The sequence below is a fragment of the Hypomesus nipponensis genome, chromosome 22 (assembly GCF_054491055.1).
Source record: "Hypomesus nipponensis isolate SF chromosome 22, ASM5449105v1, whole genome shotgun sequence".
Lineage (NCBI taxonomy): Eukaryota > Metazoa > Chordata > Actinopteri > Osmeriformes > Osmeridae > Hypomesus > Hypomesus nipponensis.
In genome coordinates this window covers 7755965-7772086 of record NC_140382.1, presented here as the reverse complement: position 1 = coordinate 7772086, position 16122 = coordinate 7755965, and the positions used below count along the sequence as shown (strand labels likewise).

Below are 16122 nucleotides of genomic sequence, written 5' to 3'. Positions count from 1 at the left end.
GGCTTTGACGCATTTTAATCGGAACCATGCGATTTTCGTTCCCCATAATTTCCATTCATGATAAAAAAGACATTCATGATAAAAAAGGTTGTGCTTATACAACGTATACATTTCCTATTCCTATCGGGATTTTCATTGTTGGAGTTCTGTTTTTTTATGTACTGGAGTGTTTTATAGTAATTACAACAATATATATATATTTTTTTTTAAAGCATTTTTATTCATATTACGTTAATATACTTTCTTTTGGGGAACGTATTACAGATCTGACGAATCAAGGTGGACACAAACTCACATTCAGAAGACAACTGAGACAGCATGACAAAACTTCCCATTTTATAAGATACAACACTGTTTACTCACTTCCAGGCAATTTGCCTCCCTGTGGAGAAGTGTGGTAAGTACTGGAAAGTTCCTGAATGTGCTGGAGCTCCTAGTGGCAGGATATAAAACTGGGAAAATCCTAGGGCTCAGACAGAAAGCTACAAGCAACACTGAACACACTGTGTGATCTCAAAGCAAGAGGACTCAACACAAAACCCTCCAGTGACGATGCTGCGCCTCAAAGTACTCCAGTCTTCCCTCAGACCAGCCATGGACCTCTACTGGCCTGTGCGCAGTCTCTGGCCAGAGCTGCGGCCTATTCTACTCCAGCAGGACCTGCTGCAGAGACACATGAAGGAGCTCGACAGCAGTCTGGAGATGATTGAAAAGCTCCAACACACCATCTTCCAGGAGATAGACCACAGCCCAGCAGAAACCTCAGTGGCCATCCAGCCAGTCTCCTACCAGCTGGAAAGAGAGGGAGGACGCTTCACCCTGACCCTGGACACTAAAGACTTCTCCCCAGAGGACCTGTCTGTCAAGCAGGTGGGCAGGAAGCTGAGAGTCAGTGGGAAGACGGAGAAGAAGCAGGACGATGGGAAAGGCTCCTACTCTTACAGATGTCAGGAGTTCAGGCAGGAGTTTGACCTTCCTGACGGGGTCCACCCCGAGCAGGTCACCTGCTCGTTGGCTCAAGACGGGAAGCTCCACATCCAGGCTCCAAAGGCGGAGTGTCCAGAGGAGGCTGAGAGAGTGGTGCCCATCAGCTCGAACCTGGAGCAGACACAGTCCCCGCAGTGCCTCAGCTCACCCACAGGGGGCAGCACAGTCTCCCACAGCAACCAGAAGGAGACCGCTGACAAGTTGGACTGATATGATTCTCTGTGCCAGTTGATATCATTTTATACTTTCATAAATCGTTTGTAGCAATTGCGTTTACTCTTGTTCTGTCTACACAGAAATGTATTTAAATTTAAATAATGCATTTTAATTACGTTATAAAAAATACAATTAAATAAACTATATTTGCCTCAGTTCATGAGTCACTCCTGTGGTCAAATATGTAGTCAAGACCAACTTCCCTCACTTCCTGGATTGGAACAATTTATTGATACTGACATGTATTATAAATGACAGTCAATTAAGCAAAAATGCCCTTATATGAACAGACCCTGCAAGTCTGAGGTGTTTGGGGCTGATTCAGGTATGGTGTAGGTAGTAGTTTGTATTGGGTTCATGAGTCAGAGTCCTCCTTACTGTAAGTGAGCATGTTTTATTCGCTAACGGTCTATTCACAACCTAACCATCCGATTGAAAAAGAACTGAGTGCAGAAACACAATTTCCCTAGACATTCATGAGAAAAAAGGTTATGCCTATACAATCTATACATTAAATCGTGATTTTCATTGTGAGAGTTATGTTGTTATGTGTACTGGAGAGTTGTATAGTAATGACAACAATCTGGTAAAAAAATAAAAGCATTGTATTAACATGACGTTATCTACTTTCTTTTGTTGAAAGTATTATAGATCTGAACAATCAAAGTGGACACAAACACACATTCAGAAGACAACGTTAGACTGAGACAGCATGACAAAACTTCCCATTTTATAAGATACAACACTGTTTACTCACTTCCAGGCAATTTGCCTCCCTGTGGAGAAGTGTGGTAAGTACTGGAAAGTTCCTGAATGTGCTGGAGCTCCTAGTGGCAGGATATAAAACTGGGAAAATCCTAGGGCTCAGACAGAAAGCTACAAGCAACACTGAACACACTGTGTGATCTCAAAGCAAGAGGACTCAACACAAAACCCTCCAGTGACGATGCTGCGCCTCAAAGTACTCCAGTCTTCCCTCAGACCAGCCATGGACCTCTACTGGCCTGTGCGCAGTCTCTGGCCAGAGCTGCGGCCTATTCTACTCCAGCAGGACCTGCTGCAGAGACACATGAAGGAGCTCGACAGCAGTCTGGAGATGATTGAAAAGCTCCAACACACCATCTTCCAGGAGATAGACCACAGCCCAGCAGAAACCTCAGTGGCCATCCAGCCAGTCTCCTACCAGCTGGAAAGAGAGGGAGGACGCTTCACCCTGACCCTGGACACTAAAGACTTCTCCCCAGAGGACCTGTCTGTCAAGCAGGTGGGCAGGAAGCTGAGAGTCAGTGGGAAGACGGAGAAGAAGCAGGACGATGGGAAAGGCTCCTACTCTTACAGATGTCAGGAGTTCAGGCAGGAGTTTGACCTTCCTGACGGGTTCCACCCCGAGCAGGTCACCTGCTCGTTGGCTCAAGACGGGAAGCTCCACATCCAGGCTCCAAAGGCAGAGTGTCCAGAGGAGGCTGAGAGAGTGGTGCCCATCAGCTCGAACCTGGAGCAGACACAGTCCCCGCAGTGCCTCAGCTCACCCACGGGGGGCAGCACAGTCTCCCACAGCAACCAGAAGGAGACCGCTGACAAGTTGGACTGATATGATTCTCTGTGCCAGTTGATATCATTTTATACTTTCATAAATCGTTTGTAGCAATTGCGTTTACTCTTGTTCTGTCTACACAGAAATGTATTTAAATTTCAATAATGCATTTTAATTACGTTATAAAAAATACAATTAAATAAACTATATTTGCCTCAGTTCATGAGTCACTCCTGTGGTCAAATATGTAGTCAAGACCAACTTCCCTCACTTCCTGGATTGGAACAATTTATTGATACTGACATGTATTATAAATGACAGTCAATTAAGCAAAAATGCCCTTATATGAACAGACCCTGCAAGTCTGAGGTGTTCGGGGCTGATTCAGGTATGGTGTAGGTAGTAGTTTGTATTGGGTTTATGAGTCAGAGTCCTCCTTACTGTAAGTGAGCATGTTTTATTCGCTGACGGTCAATTCACAACCTAACCATCCGATTGAAATAGAACTGAGTGCAGAAACAATGTTGTCACTGGTGTCATATTCAGATTCTCTCTCGCGGAAAAAGACTTGGAATAGTGACAATAGTTAAATATAACCACCTAATACAGGTCGTGTTGGAAGTATATTTTGTCCTTGATATTTACCATTTAGTATAAAACGTTTGTCTACGCTTTCATACCAGATCATTGTTTCCTAACCTTCATAAGTCTATCTAACTGCTAGGACAGTGGCATCAGGGATATCTTTAGGCTTGTTGTCATGAAGAAAATAGTTTATCTTAGGGTGTGAATGACCTGTCAGGCAGCTGTCACAAATTCCCCTTTCTGTCTCCATCTCTGTCTGTCTGTCTGTCTGTCTGTCTGTCTGTCTGTCTGTCTGTCTGTCTGTCTGTCTGTCTGTCTTTCTCTCTCTCTCTCTCTCTCTCTCTCTCTCTCTCTCTCTCTCTCTCTCTCTCTCTCTCTCTCTCTCTCTCTCTCTCTCTCTCTCTCTCTCTCTCTCTCTCTCTCTCTCTCTCTCTCTCTCTCTCTCTCTCTCTCTCTCTCTCTCTCTCTCTCTCTCTCTCTCTCTCTCTCTCTCTCTCTCTCTCTCTGTCTTTCTCTATTTCCCTCTGCTTATTAACCCCCTCTTGTGTGTCCTGTCCAAGTGACCGGCCACTGAGCCTAAACCCTTAAATAGACTAGAGCTCCGTGATCATGGCATGTGGCAGCAGGGCTGAAGTAACAGCCAAATGCTGTTTTGGCCTATGAGTAAAGTTACGTAGTCATAACAGAAAAGCCACCGTCACTGGAATGCTGCTGGAAGTTTCCAGCCCAGCATAAAAGGAGGCCGGCCGTCTCTGATCAGTCATAAGCTCATTCGGACGCAGAGACGATCACTCAGGCACCAACAGAAAGACGAGAGGAGAGGAGCAAAACAAGACAGCAACAACAACAGAGATCAAGAGGCTAGTACCAGCAGAGACCAAAGTAAAACCAGAAGACACCAGGAACCGAGGAGAGACCAGTAGAGACCAGTCTAACCGAGGAGAGACCAGTAGAGATCAGTGCAGCCCCAGTCAAGACCAGAAGAGAGACCACCAGTGAAGATGCTTTGCCCCAGTGTATTCCAGCACCCCATCAGCCCCTTCATGGACCTGCACTGGCCTGTCCGCAGCCTGTGGCCCGAGACCCGCCCCCTCGTTTACCACATGGAGCAGGAGATGATGAGACACATGCAGGAGATGAGGCACAACATGGAGTACATGGAGCGCCTGCACCAGAAGATCTTTGAGGAGATCGACCAGTCGGTGTCCTCCTCCTCCGTCTTCCAGCCAATCTCTTTCCAGATGGGGAAGGACAGGGATCTCTTCGCCCTGACCCTGGACACTAAGGACTTCTCCCCAGAGGACCTGTCTGTCAAGCAGGTGGGCAGGAAGCTGAGAGTCAGTGGGAAGACGGAGAAGAAGCAGGACGATGGGAAAGGCTCCTACTCTTACAGATGTCAGGAGTTCAGGCAGGAGTTTGACCTTCCTGACGGGGTCAACGCCGAGCAGGTCACCTGCTCCCTGACCAATGGGCAGCTCCGGATCCATGCACCACAGCAGGCAGTGACCGATGGGAAAGAGAGGGTGGTGCCCATCAGCTTCGCCCCTGCCATCGCCCCCGCCCCATCCCCTCAGAGCTCTGGAGCTGAAGGCCACATCCCCATCCCTGTGGAGAATGAGACCAAGAAAGACTGATCATCTGCATCTGTCTAAAAGTTATTTTTGTACAGTTTGATAAACACTGTGATCTGTAGATTAAATTAAATTATGCATTTTCATCTTAAAACAATAAATCTTTCAAAAAAGCTTTGCCTGTGAGTGTTTATAATGATTCTATTACACAGCTTGTTGCAGCTCATTAAGAGCTTACATTTATATGCATTCATTAATCAGACGCTAAAGATCCAAAGTGGCACACAAATCAAGACTTTTTGTGCATTATCTAGAATTAGAATGTCTTAGCTAGAGAATTACAGAGATGTGCCAGTTAGCTCTGAAAGTATGGAAGTAATTTCAGCACTCATCTTTACCAACTTTGTCACAAAGTTATTGTTAATTAATCTCCACTAGAGGGCAGCACATTGTCATTCTAGTCATTTTAAGGAGTTGCAGAACACACGAGTGGAGTTCCAAAACATGCTGGGTTCATTCCAGAACACGCTAGAAGAGTTCCACACTCTTCAGTCTGACTCAGGAGGGCATCAGCGTCCAAGGCATATTCTGTAAGGATTGGAGTCTTCTTAAAGGTACTTCATGAATGCCATGCCTGTCATAAATAACATAGATCTTTATTTTGCTCAGCTAATAATAATAATGGCCGACAGTTGGGCTACCATTGTCCTCCCTGCCACCTCGTTGATAGAGTCAGGTCTGGCTCTTAAGGCAAAGCCTACCCTCCTAGGAGCTCCTAATGTTTCCAGTCTATTACAACCTTCCACTCTGACGCCACAGCCCCAGTAGACAACTGCAGTCTGCCAGTCAAGTGGATTGTAATGCAGGCAGCCAGTGGAGCACCCACCTGCATTGACAGTAGCATGACTCTCAGGAGCAGGGTTTGTGTGGTGTTAAAAGCACTGGGAAGATAGTGTACATGTGTGGAACCCTCTTGCAGATGTCTTGATTATAACGTCCTATGCCCCGACCTGTTTTAACTGGAAAGTAGACTTGACAAGAAACACTCAGCTTGACGTCGTTTATTTTTTGCTCCCACACCATTTCCATAAGCCTCTCTCTCTGTCTGTGTCTTACTCTCTCCACTTGCATTGATACCGCAGATTCAATTCATTTGAATTCCTCGACAATACATGTACAATACAGACCTTTGCAGCAGGGATATATGGTTTAATTGTCTGAGAACACTGATGCATTGAGAGTGACAGGACAGGGTTAGGGTTAGGGTTAGGGGTGGTGGACCCATCTGTGGAGGGCGTCTCCTTAGGCATACCTGCAGAGGAGAGACACATTTCAAACGGTTTGAAATCCTCCCCGCACGATTCACACGACTCTTTGGATAAAGAGGGTGAACGGGGGGGGGGGACGCAGGACCAGCCACTGGAGAGGCCGGCAGAGGTATCAGCTGACCTGAAGAAGAGGTTCTTGAGATCCAGGCTGTTACCAGACCGGAAGCCTGACTGGTCCACGACTGCTGAGATGTCGATGTCATAGCTCTGCCTGGCAGGGACCGGGGAAGAGGCAGAGGGATGGGAGGTCACCACCCACCTATACAGCTCCATACAGGCCATATCTCCGAGCACATCCTTATGACCCTTATCTCCTCATCCCTTTGTGACTAGTCTCCAAACCCCTGGTCTTCTCGTCCTCTTAGTCCTAGTCCACTGTTTTCTATTCCCCTATATCTTAGCGATGCGGCCTTTGTCAATTACGCCACAAAACTATGGAACACATTACCCATAAATATTAGGGACGCAAACACGCTAGACTGCGGCCTATCTTCATAAGGGTTTCATTACTTTTATTACTTATATTATTGTTTTATTGATTTTATGTAAAGCACCTTGAGCTGCTCTTTGAAATGCAATTCTTGTATGAAATGTGCCATATCAATAAAGTCTTCTTCTTATTATATCTTCAGTCCCTTATCCCCACCAACACCCTTCTATCTTAGTCCCCAGTTCCGTCCATACCTCATGTTGGCAGTGAGCAGCACAGTGCCAGACAGCGTCTGACCCATCTTGGCAAACAGAGGAGTCTGCAACAGGCAGCGGACCTGGTACCAGTGTGTCAGAGGCTCCGAGGGAGAGGTTGACAACCACACCGTCGCCCTGGACAGGAGGAGAGAGAGAGAGGGAGAGAGACAGAGAGAGAGAGAGAGAGAGAGAGAGAGAGAGAGAGAGAGAGAGAAACAGATGGAAGCCTCGTTTAGGTTGGTACACTTTTGCAAGGTCAACAAGCTCTTGTCTGTCGTTTGTCTTCGCATCCACAAAGCTGTAGATGTCGGCTTTTGGTTTTTTTACATGAGTACCAATTTAAGTTTGAAGTGAAGTTTGGAGTCGTTTTGACCCTTTTTGAATGGAAAGTGCAGTGATTATTAGTCGTTCTTGTTTGCTTGACAGACACCACAAGCTGACAAACTCTACTTCCTACCAACACCGTATTTAATAGTTGTCGTTGACCAGTAGCTCTTACTTGGATCCTACGAAGGCCACGTCGAACCAGAAGGCGATTCCATGGACCAGCCCAGACTGGAGGAGTGGGAACACAAAGGGAATCTCCATCCTGACAGAACACACACACACACACACACAGCTGCCAGGAGAACAGTGACACCCAGATGGCACGACGGCTGGTGCAAGTCCAGCCTCCACAGTGAGAGTCAGAGCACGCAGCACAGCTCGTACCTGAGGAGGTCCTTCTCCTTGGTCTCCGTGAAGCTGATGGAGTGCTTGATGGACTTGGCCATCAGAATCTGCATGTCAAACGTATCCTAGAACACAGACACATTGAAGAGGAGCTGTCCCACTAGACCTCCCCCCTCCCCCTCCCCGGGCCCTCCAGACCCTGTCAGCCCCCCCCCTCCCCTCACCACGATGGGCTGCCTGAAGACCTCCTCTACTGCAGCGCTGTGCAGCCCACTCAGGTTGATGCCATAGAAACACCTCTGGCGCCTGGGGGAGGGTGCACACGGGGGGTACAGTTTGGTGCTCGTTTACGAGGAAAAGGAGAACAGGGAGGAGCAGGAGGGGATGTGAGGGGGGCGGAGACGGACAAAAAGGGACTAAGTTGGGGGTGGGGGTTGGGGGGGGGAGCGATGGACAGAGAGGGACAGAGAGAGGGACTGAGAGGGTCTAGTCTGGTCTGAGGAGGCAGACACATCAGGGTCGGGCTGTAGCAGCCAGCGTCTTATGCTGACAGGAAATATGCTTGGCTGAGGTCAAAGCCCGGTGCTAACCTACATAGAGCAGGGAAGGGCTGTCACACTCCAACACACACACACACTAAATACCCTGGCAGCACTACCCCTAGTCTGCTGAGTGAGATGCAACAATATGAAGGTGGTGGAACATGAGACTAGGGGAGCGCAGGAGAGGAAGAGGGGAGAAAGAGAAAAGGGAGAGAAGAGAGGAAGAGGAGAGATAGACGTGGGAGGGAGGGAGAGGAAGGGTCATCATGCTCCGTTAACACACTGGCATTCAGTTCAGCTTTCCTCAAGAGAGAGGAGGGGGTAGAGGAGACGGGAGGAGGGGAGGCGAGGAAAGGAGAGGGGGAGGGAGAGAAGAGAAGGGACGGAGAAGAGATGGGGGATGTGGAAAGAAATGGCATATCTGTCAGTGTGTGTCCCACCAGAAGCTAGCACGAGCGTAGTGTTCTATGTAGAGCTGCTCGTCTGTGAAGGGGGCCAGGTGAAGGTCACTGTAGGAGGGGAACATGAGACCTGCACACGCACACACACACACACACACACACACATACACACGCATACACACATACACACACCCGCACGTACACACACAAACACATTAATCCTATAAGGCATTATCATCTTCTTAGTGTGTGTGTGAGAGGTTTTAGTGTATGGTGAGGGGAGAGTGGTAGTGGTGGTGGTGTGGGGGGCGGTGGTGTGGGGGTGGTGGTGGTGGGGGATGGTGGTGGTGGTGGTGTGGGGGGGTGGTGGTGGGGGGTGGTGGTGGTGTGTGGGGCGGTGGTGTGGGGCAGTGGTGTGGGGTGGTGGTGGTGTGGGGTGGTGGTGGTGGTGGTGTGGGGTGGTGGTGGTGTGGTGGTGGTGGGGGGTGGTGGTGGTGGTGGTGTGGGGTGGTGGTGGTGTGGTGGTGGTGGGGGGTGGTGGTGGTGTGCTGGGGGGGTGACTAACCGTTGGGTTGGAGCCACTTCCTGGCATGGACGTAGCTCTCCAACATCCTGTCGTTGAGCAGCATGTATCCGATTGGCTCAGAGACGATGATGTCGACCTGCTCGGGGCAGCACACCTCCTCCACCCCGCCCCTCAGGACACACACCCTGTCTGACACACTGTTACTGCTCATCAGGAGCTGCAGGGGGGAGAGGAGAGGACACGAGGACACTACTCCTGTCAGAGAGAGACCAAATCTAGTGACTGATCTGACTCATGTCTGCCCAAGCATCCACCCTTACGCTCACCTACCCTTACCCTCACCTACCCTCGCCCTCATGGTGCGTCTCCTAGAAGCGAGAAGAAAACCTCAGAACCCTGGATGACAGCCCACATAGTCCCTAAACGCACGCACGCACACACACCCTACCCCCTCCTGTTATTTTGCATGGCTTGACATTCTTAAGGAGAAATGACTTGAGGCTTATTCTGGCCCAAACTGTTTTTCTGGGAAGGAGGGAGGGAGGGAGGGAGGGAGGGAGGGAGGGAGGGAGGGAGGGAGGGAGGGAGGGAGGGAGGGAGGGAGGGAGGGAGGGAGGGAGGGAGGGAGGGAGGGAGGGAGGGAGGGAGGGAGGGAGGGAGGGAGGGAGGGAGGGAGGGAGGGAGGGAGGGAGGGAGGGAGGGAGGGAGGGAAAATGAACTGGTAGGAAGGGTATAGGGAAGGTATGAATGAAGACTCGACTCAACACTTGCTATTGCTGACCTATTTGTCTACTTGCTACTTGTGTAACAGATAGTGGGTACCTGAGTGTACTTTACAGCGGGGCTGGTCTGGACAGTGTACACCCTCCTGGCTCCTGCCTGCAGTGCGAATAAGGACAGGATCCCTGAACCAGAGCCCACTTCCAGAACCACCTGGAGACCAAACGGTATCATCATCATCCCACACAGAGCAGTTACAGAACCTGTGACTCATGTTCAATGAGAGACTGGGAAGACAACCTAAGGTAGAACCCCTAGGGGGGTGGAAGTCTTGTGAGGCCAGCTAGAGGCCAGTTAACACAGGTGTCTGAGGGGTCACCTTGTCTCTGAAGTCAGCCTCGTTGAGCAGGATGGCCTTCTGGTATGTAGCTGTCCTCAGGTAATCCTGTAGCATGTTCTGCTGCTGTGATAAATGCCCATGGAACTGGAGGGGAGAAGAGAGAAGTCGGGTCAGCAAAGCATTAACCCACCTGGAGATGAGATGATGGGATGGTGGCTAATGGTCACCTACATGACCGCGCAGGGGGGATGAGTCTTGGGATGTCTGCCTCCTGCAGCTGGCTCTTCCCATCAGTTGGTCCAGGAAGTCCTGCAGCTCTGGGGGAAACAGGAAGCAAACAACATGCTGTCCAGGTAACACCACCACTAGTCTCATTATGATGAAGTTATATCAAGTATGAACCGGCTGTGTTCGCAAGGTCGATACACTTCAAAAGTCCTCACCTCTAGGTGTTCTAAACTGCAGCAGGACAGTCAGGTTGCCAATGGTGACTAAGAAGGAACAGCTTCCGACAATGCAGCGTTCGGTCTCCGTGGTGACCGCAAACCTGAACACACAGGCTCCAACGCCTGTACGGGAACACACAGCCGTGAGGGGCTGGTTTGAGCGGCTCACAGACTGCGTTAGTGTAGCAGCTATGGCTTCTGCTGCTCTGGAAGGCTCTGGAAGGCTCTCTACAACAGCAGGACCAGTGTACCAGAAAAATATAACACTGCATGCTGCACACACACCCACATGCACACATGCACAGAGGGCAGTAAATCACCCAAAGTTGTCAGCGGATCAGGAGACCACACAGTGAGGAGGGGACATTTGCAATGCAGGAAATAGGAAAATGTCATGCACACGTGCACATAGAAAACACATCCACTCACACACACAGATACAGTACACACACACACACACAGAGAGACACGCACACACACACACAGGGGCATGCTCATAGAATGGAGGAATGTGTGGGGGAGTAAGGCTGTCTGGTAACAGATTCAGAGCTCTGATCTGGCCTGCCTCTACCACCTCAGCACCAGCAGCCTCGCCACATCTGGGAGGCCTGCTCTCAGTCAGCACATGCACACTGGAAACACCCCCTCTTGGTGGACTTGATTGTTTTACCCACAACTCAAAGCATCGCCATCTGTCAGATGGACTTACAAAGACACTCTGTCACAGGCTCACTGGTATCAACACCATAACATAACTATATACTTTCTCTATAGCTGTGCATCAGTGTGATTGTCTGTGCATGTAGGAGTGTGTGTGTGTGTGTCCTACCTTCTACTCACCATCATAAATGTTGAGCAGGGGGCCCCCCTGCCGTGTGATATGAAGAGACAGTTCCTGGTCTGGTCTCTGCTCTTTCAGCCCCACCTCACACCTGCCCACCACCTCACCCCCCCTCACCACACCCTCCTCCACACCAAACACACGGACATAGAAACCCCTCTCCTCCACTGTTCTTTCCTCCACCCTCCCATCCTGCACTAGCTTGTTCTCTGCTTCTCTTTCCATAGCTCCATGTGTAGTGACAGCAATGCCCAGTCAGTCTAGTGAGTTTGGTTTATAAATATTGAGGGAAGGAGGGAGCACAAGAGGGGAGGAATAGAGGGAGGGAGCAGGAGAGGGAGGAATGGGAGAAAAAGGATAGACTCGGGGCGTGTCTTACGACTGGAAACATCTGGAGCTGAAGGCATAAAGTAAGTACAACTTTAATCTCTGCTCATCACTGCCCCCTTTCAGTCAGTTGCAGCACGACAGCATACCTCAGTCCTTGGATTTGTACTATATAGGCTATTTCAGTTAACGTAACACAACTGGTCTTCAATCTACCCAGATGCTCCCATGTTACCCCGCTCCTCATCTCCCTCCACTAGCTTCCCATCACGGCCCGTATCAGATTCAAGACTCTGGTATTGACCTTCCGAGCAGTGAACGGAATTGCACCCGACTACAGCCTTACACCCCCACCCGCCACCTTTGGTCTTCATCTGACAACCGTCTGGTGGTCCCACCACTCGAGAGTGCCCAGTCCCAACACAAGCCCTTCTCCTGTCTGGCCCCCCAGTGGTGGAATCAACTCACCACCTCCATCAGAGACATTGACTGTCTCCCCACCTTCAAGAAAAGGCTCAAGACGCACTTGTTCCAGGAGTACAACGGCACTTAGGAATGATTGGCTGAACCGGATGTTAGTTTCCCCCAGGATCACAATGACTCTCATTGAGAGACTGTTGCTCTTGTTGGTTTGTTGTAACTGTCTTAAAGTTATTGTACTCGCTGTGAAATACATTGTTGTTGCTTGCTTTTTCCACAGGTACACTCTTGCACTTTCGAGGTTCTTGCTGTTTAATTGTAACTTGTCTAACTACGTGTTCTTATTGTTCTTCCCTTTGGGGCTTATTTGGGTTCACAATGTCTGCTTCATGTTTGGCTATGCACAATGTTTGGGGCTATCTCTTTGTTATGATCAGTGACCTATGCACTTTTGTAAAACCCTCTCTTGGAAGTGACTGTGGATAAAAGCATCTGGTAGATGCATAAATGTAAAATATAATGTAAATGTGTTCGCACAAATTACCACAGGCTGTCCTCTGAAGAACATGCACTGTTTCTCTAAAGACGAGTCGTCTAATACACTAGCAAGCTTGTAGCTTCACTTGTCCTTGTTGCAGTGGACAAATAAAGTTCAAACTAGCTTTAGATGCATGTTAGATAGATAGCTTGGATATTTCCTGTGGTGCAGGTCAGTTCTGTGTTCCCATTACAATGTGTTCTGTTGTCAGGAGTCTCCAAGGCAACCACTGCTGGTGAGTAAATTACAGATGTAAAATGAAAACACTGACTAGTTTTTCATTTTAATTAACTTTACTGTCAGGAGGCCAGGAGAACAAATTCAAATCCTCGTAACTATTTGACCTCTTAACAACGAAAATCTTATTCATATTAAAAACTACATCAAAAAACACTCAGCAAGTTACAAAAAATGTAGTATTAAGTATTAAACACTCAACTGCTGTTGACAATTACTATAAAAACAATCATCACCAAATTACCTCACGTTAAAATGTGTTGATAAGTAAAGCAAAAGTGGTAAAAAAAAAACGAAACAAGCTTTATTCATAAAATAATTGTAAAAATAAAGGAATTTGAAAGTTTTTTGTAAATGGTGTCGCGAGTAGATCCAGGATCAGACTAGCTTCCTCATAGCTTCCTCATAACTATTTGCCCTCTTAACACACCACCCCTCGTAATCTTATTCTGAACCAAAAACCGAACATCTTATTCCTATTAAAAACGACATCAAAAAACACTTGAGAGTAGAACTATTAAAGTTAAGTATTAAACAATCAACTGCTGTTGCCATGACAATTGCGATTAAAAAAAGCAGCGGTAAAAAAAACACTTTTTACATGTTTACAATAAAAATAATCATATCAAAATTAACTGTTATCACATTAAAATGTGTTGATAAGTGAAGAAATCATTTGATTCATAAAATCTGTATTTAAACGGCGTTGCTAGCAGATCCAGGATCAGACTAGCTTCCCTCAGTGCTGCCAGTCACCATTGGCAGAGACTCCATGACTGACCTCAGATCAGCGTCTCCACAGCACTCCCCTCCTGCTACATCCTCTGGGCTGCTCTCTCCTCTCCTGGCCCAGCTTCAGCACTGGAATGCAGAGAGACCAGCTCCATGCTCCCCCTCTCTGCAGGCTCCCTGGTGGCCTGGAGAGACACAACAGAGTCACGGAAAGGGGGAGGAAGGACAAATGTCCCTTGTGAACAAACTACAGTACCTTAAAGTACAGATAGAGGGCAGTGCTGGACGTCAGCAGAGTTAGCAACACCGACACCACTCTGATGATGAAAGCTGGCAGAGGATTGGCTGGAACAGAAACACAGCGAATCAGGAGATAGATAATCATCAGATCAGATCAACTACCAAGGTAAAGACACATCCTGTACCTTCCATCTCCTTTCTAAAGTGCAGCTACTTGTTTTTAGAGAAAGACTAAACTGTTTTAAGTTGTGGTTCTGAACATCTATTCTCACTTACCTGCAACAGTGAGAGAGAGGAGCTGACTCTCAGAGGTGAAGTTATGAGAGAAAACGTAGACTTCATAAACACAGCTGTAGCTCCCTTGGTGGGTGTGGTCTGCAGCAGGAAACAGGAAGTTGGCAGAGTGACTGACAGCTGTGAGGGTGTGTGTCAGGGTTGTATTGGAGCCAGTGAAGGTGACATGGAAGGAGCCTCCTGGGTACTGTGGCTGGATGGAGCAGGTGATGGTGAAGCTGTGGTCCCTGAACACCTGTAGCCCCTGCTGCTGGTCCTGGGAGACCCCTAGCATGGAGGAAGACAGGGAGATACCAGGCTGCGACAGGAGATCTGCAAAAAAAAGGAAAATGGAGGGGGAAACAGAAAAGCAGGTGACAGTACTTCTGTACTTATTTAGCTGTGATGATAACATTGGCATGGCAACCAGGTACACCAGCGCCACATGACACCTGCGGTGGTGCCGGATTACACCTGTAGGGGACAGTAGTCTGCTGAAAACCTTAGAAACATTCTATAAAGGTATAGTTTTTTGGAATGTACTGACAGAAATTGTGACTTGGTTTGACTACCAAGATCCCCAGGTGAATGCAACAACATTGTGTGCATTACCTGAGCAGATCACTTCTGTGATAGAGGAAGTGTTGAACGTGTTCCGCTCGAGTTCACACTCCTTCAGAGCAGACTCAGTCCCAGCACAGCGAGATGAAAACTCCCAGGTAGGACGATCTTCATCACCACGATATTGTCTTGTTGAAACAGTAGATCCACAGTCCAGCTCTCTGCAGACTACAGCTGCATGCTTAATGCTCCAGATAGACCTAATTTCCAGTTGTCTCCACTCTTCCTGTTGTTTGAGCTCCACTATACCAGCACAGCGACTACCTCCATCCACCAACCTCACATTAGAACCTGGAGAGACCAGAGACAGTCAGGTCCTCTGACTCTGCATCCTAATAAAACACTGCTCTCATCTTTCCCATAATCTCTCTTTGAGTGAAAATCTGATGTTGAAAAACAAACTTGTTCTTCCAGTACCTGAGCAGGTGAGTCCAACAGCACTGCCAGGTGAGCAGGTGTTTCTAGCTGAGTCTGAGGTGTCACAGTCCAGGAGACGGGACTCCTTGCCTCCACACTGGAACTCTTTATCCCAGAGTGGACCTTTCCCTTCTCCATAGAGCGCTCCCTGGAGGGCTAAAGGAGCCCCACAGCCAAGCTGCCAACAGACCACCTCTGCATCCAGCCTGTCAAAGTCAGCTTCACACACTGAGACCCAGGACTGATCAGACCTCACCTCCACTCTGCCAGAGCACCAACCAGCTCCCTCCACAAGCCTCACAGACTCTGGAGGAAGAGAGAAGGTCAGTAAGGACATGGAGACAGAAAACCATCAATAAATGAATGTGCTTAATAAACAGTACTTGTTCCATTCATATTCTTTTTTATGCAAGATTAATGTCTTGACAAGACATCATCCTTGAATTTATTAAAACAACAACAACCCAACATACCATTAATAGTTATAGACTGTAATCTATGGTAATGTTCTGACAGCTATTGACTGGATCATTGTGTTTGTTCCTGAATACACCTGTAGGGAGCAGTAAGCTGTTGTAAACCTTTGTTAAAGGTCCCATGACATGAAAACTTCACTTTAAGATGTTATTAAACATTAATCTGAGTTCTCCTAGCCTGATTTGGTCACCCAGTGGCTAGAAATTTCGATTGGTGTAAACCAAGCCCTGGGTGTTTTTCTCCGCCTTTGAGAAAATGAGAGCTCAAACGCTCGGTTTTGAAAATCCCCCTATTGTGACGTCACAATAAGGGTTACATCCCCTTTCTCTGCTTTGCCTGCAGAGAGAATTTGGCCCACCAATGAAAAAATGAGCTACGACCATTAAAGCGCGACATTGGTTTTTCCTCGAGACATCATGGCTTGCAAACGACCGAAGCATGGCA

General features: G+C 48.1%; 5 protein-coding genes across 6 annotated transcripts; 3 read left to right on the top strand and 2 right to left on the bottom strand.

The window, feature by feature from the left end:
* The first annotated feature begins 453 nt into the window (after window positions 1-453).
* On the top strand, window positions 454-1347 carry LOC146236256 (heat shock protein 30-like). The gene has a single exon (XM_084687807.1). The coding sequence runs from the start codon at window positions 553-555 to the stop codon at window positions 1195-1197; it is 645 nt and encodes a 214-aa protein (XP_084543933.1). The 5' UTR covers window positions 454-552; the 3' UTR covers window positions 1198-1347.
* A 664-nt stretch (window positions 1348-2011) lies between these two features.
* Window positions 2012-2956, top strand: LOC146236255 (heat shock protein 30-like). The gene has a single exon (XM_084687808.1). The coding sequence runs from the start codon at window positions 2150-2152 to the stop codon at window positions 2792-2794; it is 645 nt and encodes a 214-aa protein (XP_084543934.1). The 5' UTR covers window positions 2012-2149; the 3' UTR covers window positions 2795-2956.
* Window positions 2957-4075: 1119 nt separating this feature from the next.
* Window positions 4076-5070, top strand: LOC146236254 (heat shock protein beta-11-like). The gene has a single exon (XM_084687809.1). The coding sequence runs from the start codon at window positions 4324-4326 to the stop codon at window positions 4954-4956; it is 633 nt and encodes a 210-aa protein (XP_084543935.1). The 5' UTR covers window positions 4076-4323; the 3' UTR covers window positions 4957-5070.
* An 878-nt stretch (window positions 5071-5948) lies between these two features.
* On the bottom strand, window positions 5949-11621 carry carm1l (coactivator-associated arginine methyltransferase 1, like). The gene is made up of 13 exons (XM_084687005.1): window positions 11396-11621; window positions 10553-10678; window positions 10341-10426; window positions 10149-10253; window positions 9872-9982; window positions 9089-9266; window positions 8563-8653; window positions 7805-7886; window positions 7620-7705; window positions 7408-7497; window positions 6906-7043; window positions 6343-6432; window positions 5949-6205 (listed from the first exon to the last, which is right to left on the bottom strand). Exons 1-13 carry the CDS (start codon window positions 11619-11621, stop codon window positions 6196-6198), a joined length of 1419 nt encoding a protein of 472 aa, XP_084543131.1. The 3' UTR covers window positions 5949-6195.
* A 1394-nt stretch (window positions 11622-13015) lies between these two features.
* Window positions 13016-15547, bottom strand: LOC146236252 (uncharacterized). Of its 2 annotated transcripts, XM_084687381.1 has the most exons (4): window positions 14776-15547; window positions 14167-14496; window positions 13907-13995; window positions 13016-13835 (listed from the first exon to the last, which is right to left on the bottom strand). In XM_084687381.1, the coding sequence occupies exons 2-4, from the start codon at window positions 14456-14458 to the stop codon at window positions 13734-13736; spliced, it is 483 nt and encodes a 160-aa protein (XP_084543507.1). In that variant the 5' UTR covers window positions 14459-14496; window positions 14776-15547; the 3' UTR covers window positions 13016-13733. The 2 variants fall into 2 exon arrangements, with proteins under 2 accessions (XP_084543507.1, XP_084543506.1); XM_084687380.1 differs by having other exon boundaries at window positions 14167-14778.
* Window positions 15548-16122: the final 575 nt, after the last annotated feature.

Bases quoted from the DNA above. Each gene is read 5' to 3' on its own strand.
- LOC146236254 (XM_084687809.1), top strand. From the start codon at position 4,324: ATGCTTTGCCCCAGTGTATTCCAGCACCCCATCAGCCCCTTCATGGAC.
- carm1l (XM_084687005.1), bottom strand. From the start codon at position 11,621: ATGGAAAGAGAAGCAGAGAACAAGCTAGTGCAGGATGGGAGGGTGGAG. The intron at 10,679-11,395 runs GTGAGTAGAAGG...GTTCCCGTACAG, and splicing joins CCTGCTCAACATTTATGATG to GCGTTGGAGCCTGTGTGTTC. The intron at 9,983-10,148 runs GTGACCCCTCAG...TTTGGTCTCCAG, and splicing joins AGGCTGACTTCAGAGACAAG to GTGGTTCTGGAAGTGGGCTC.
- LOC146236252 (XM_084687380.1), bottom strand. From the start codon at position 14,584: ATGCCAATGTTATCATCACAGCTAAATAAGTACAGAAGTACTGTCACC. The intron at 13,996-14,166 runs GTAAGTGAGAAT...TTTCTGTTCCAG, and splicing joins CCTCTCTCTCACTGTTGCAG to CCAATCCTCTGCCAGCTTTC. The intron at 13,836-13,906 runs GTACTGTAGTTT...GTGTCTCTCCAG, and splicing joins CCCTCTATCTGTACTTTAAG to GCCACCAGGGAGCCTGCAGA.
- LOC146236255 (XM_084687808.1), top strand. From the start codon at position 2,150: ATGCTGCGCCTCAAAGTACTCCAGTCTTCCCTCAGACCAGCCATGGAC.
- LOC146236256 (XM_084687807.1), top strand. From the start codon at position 553: ATGCTGCGCCTCAAAGTACTCCAGTCTTCCCTCAGACCAGCCATGGAC.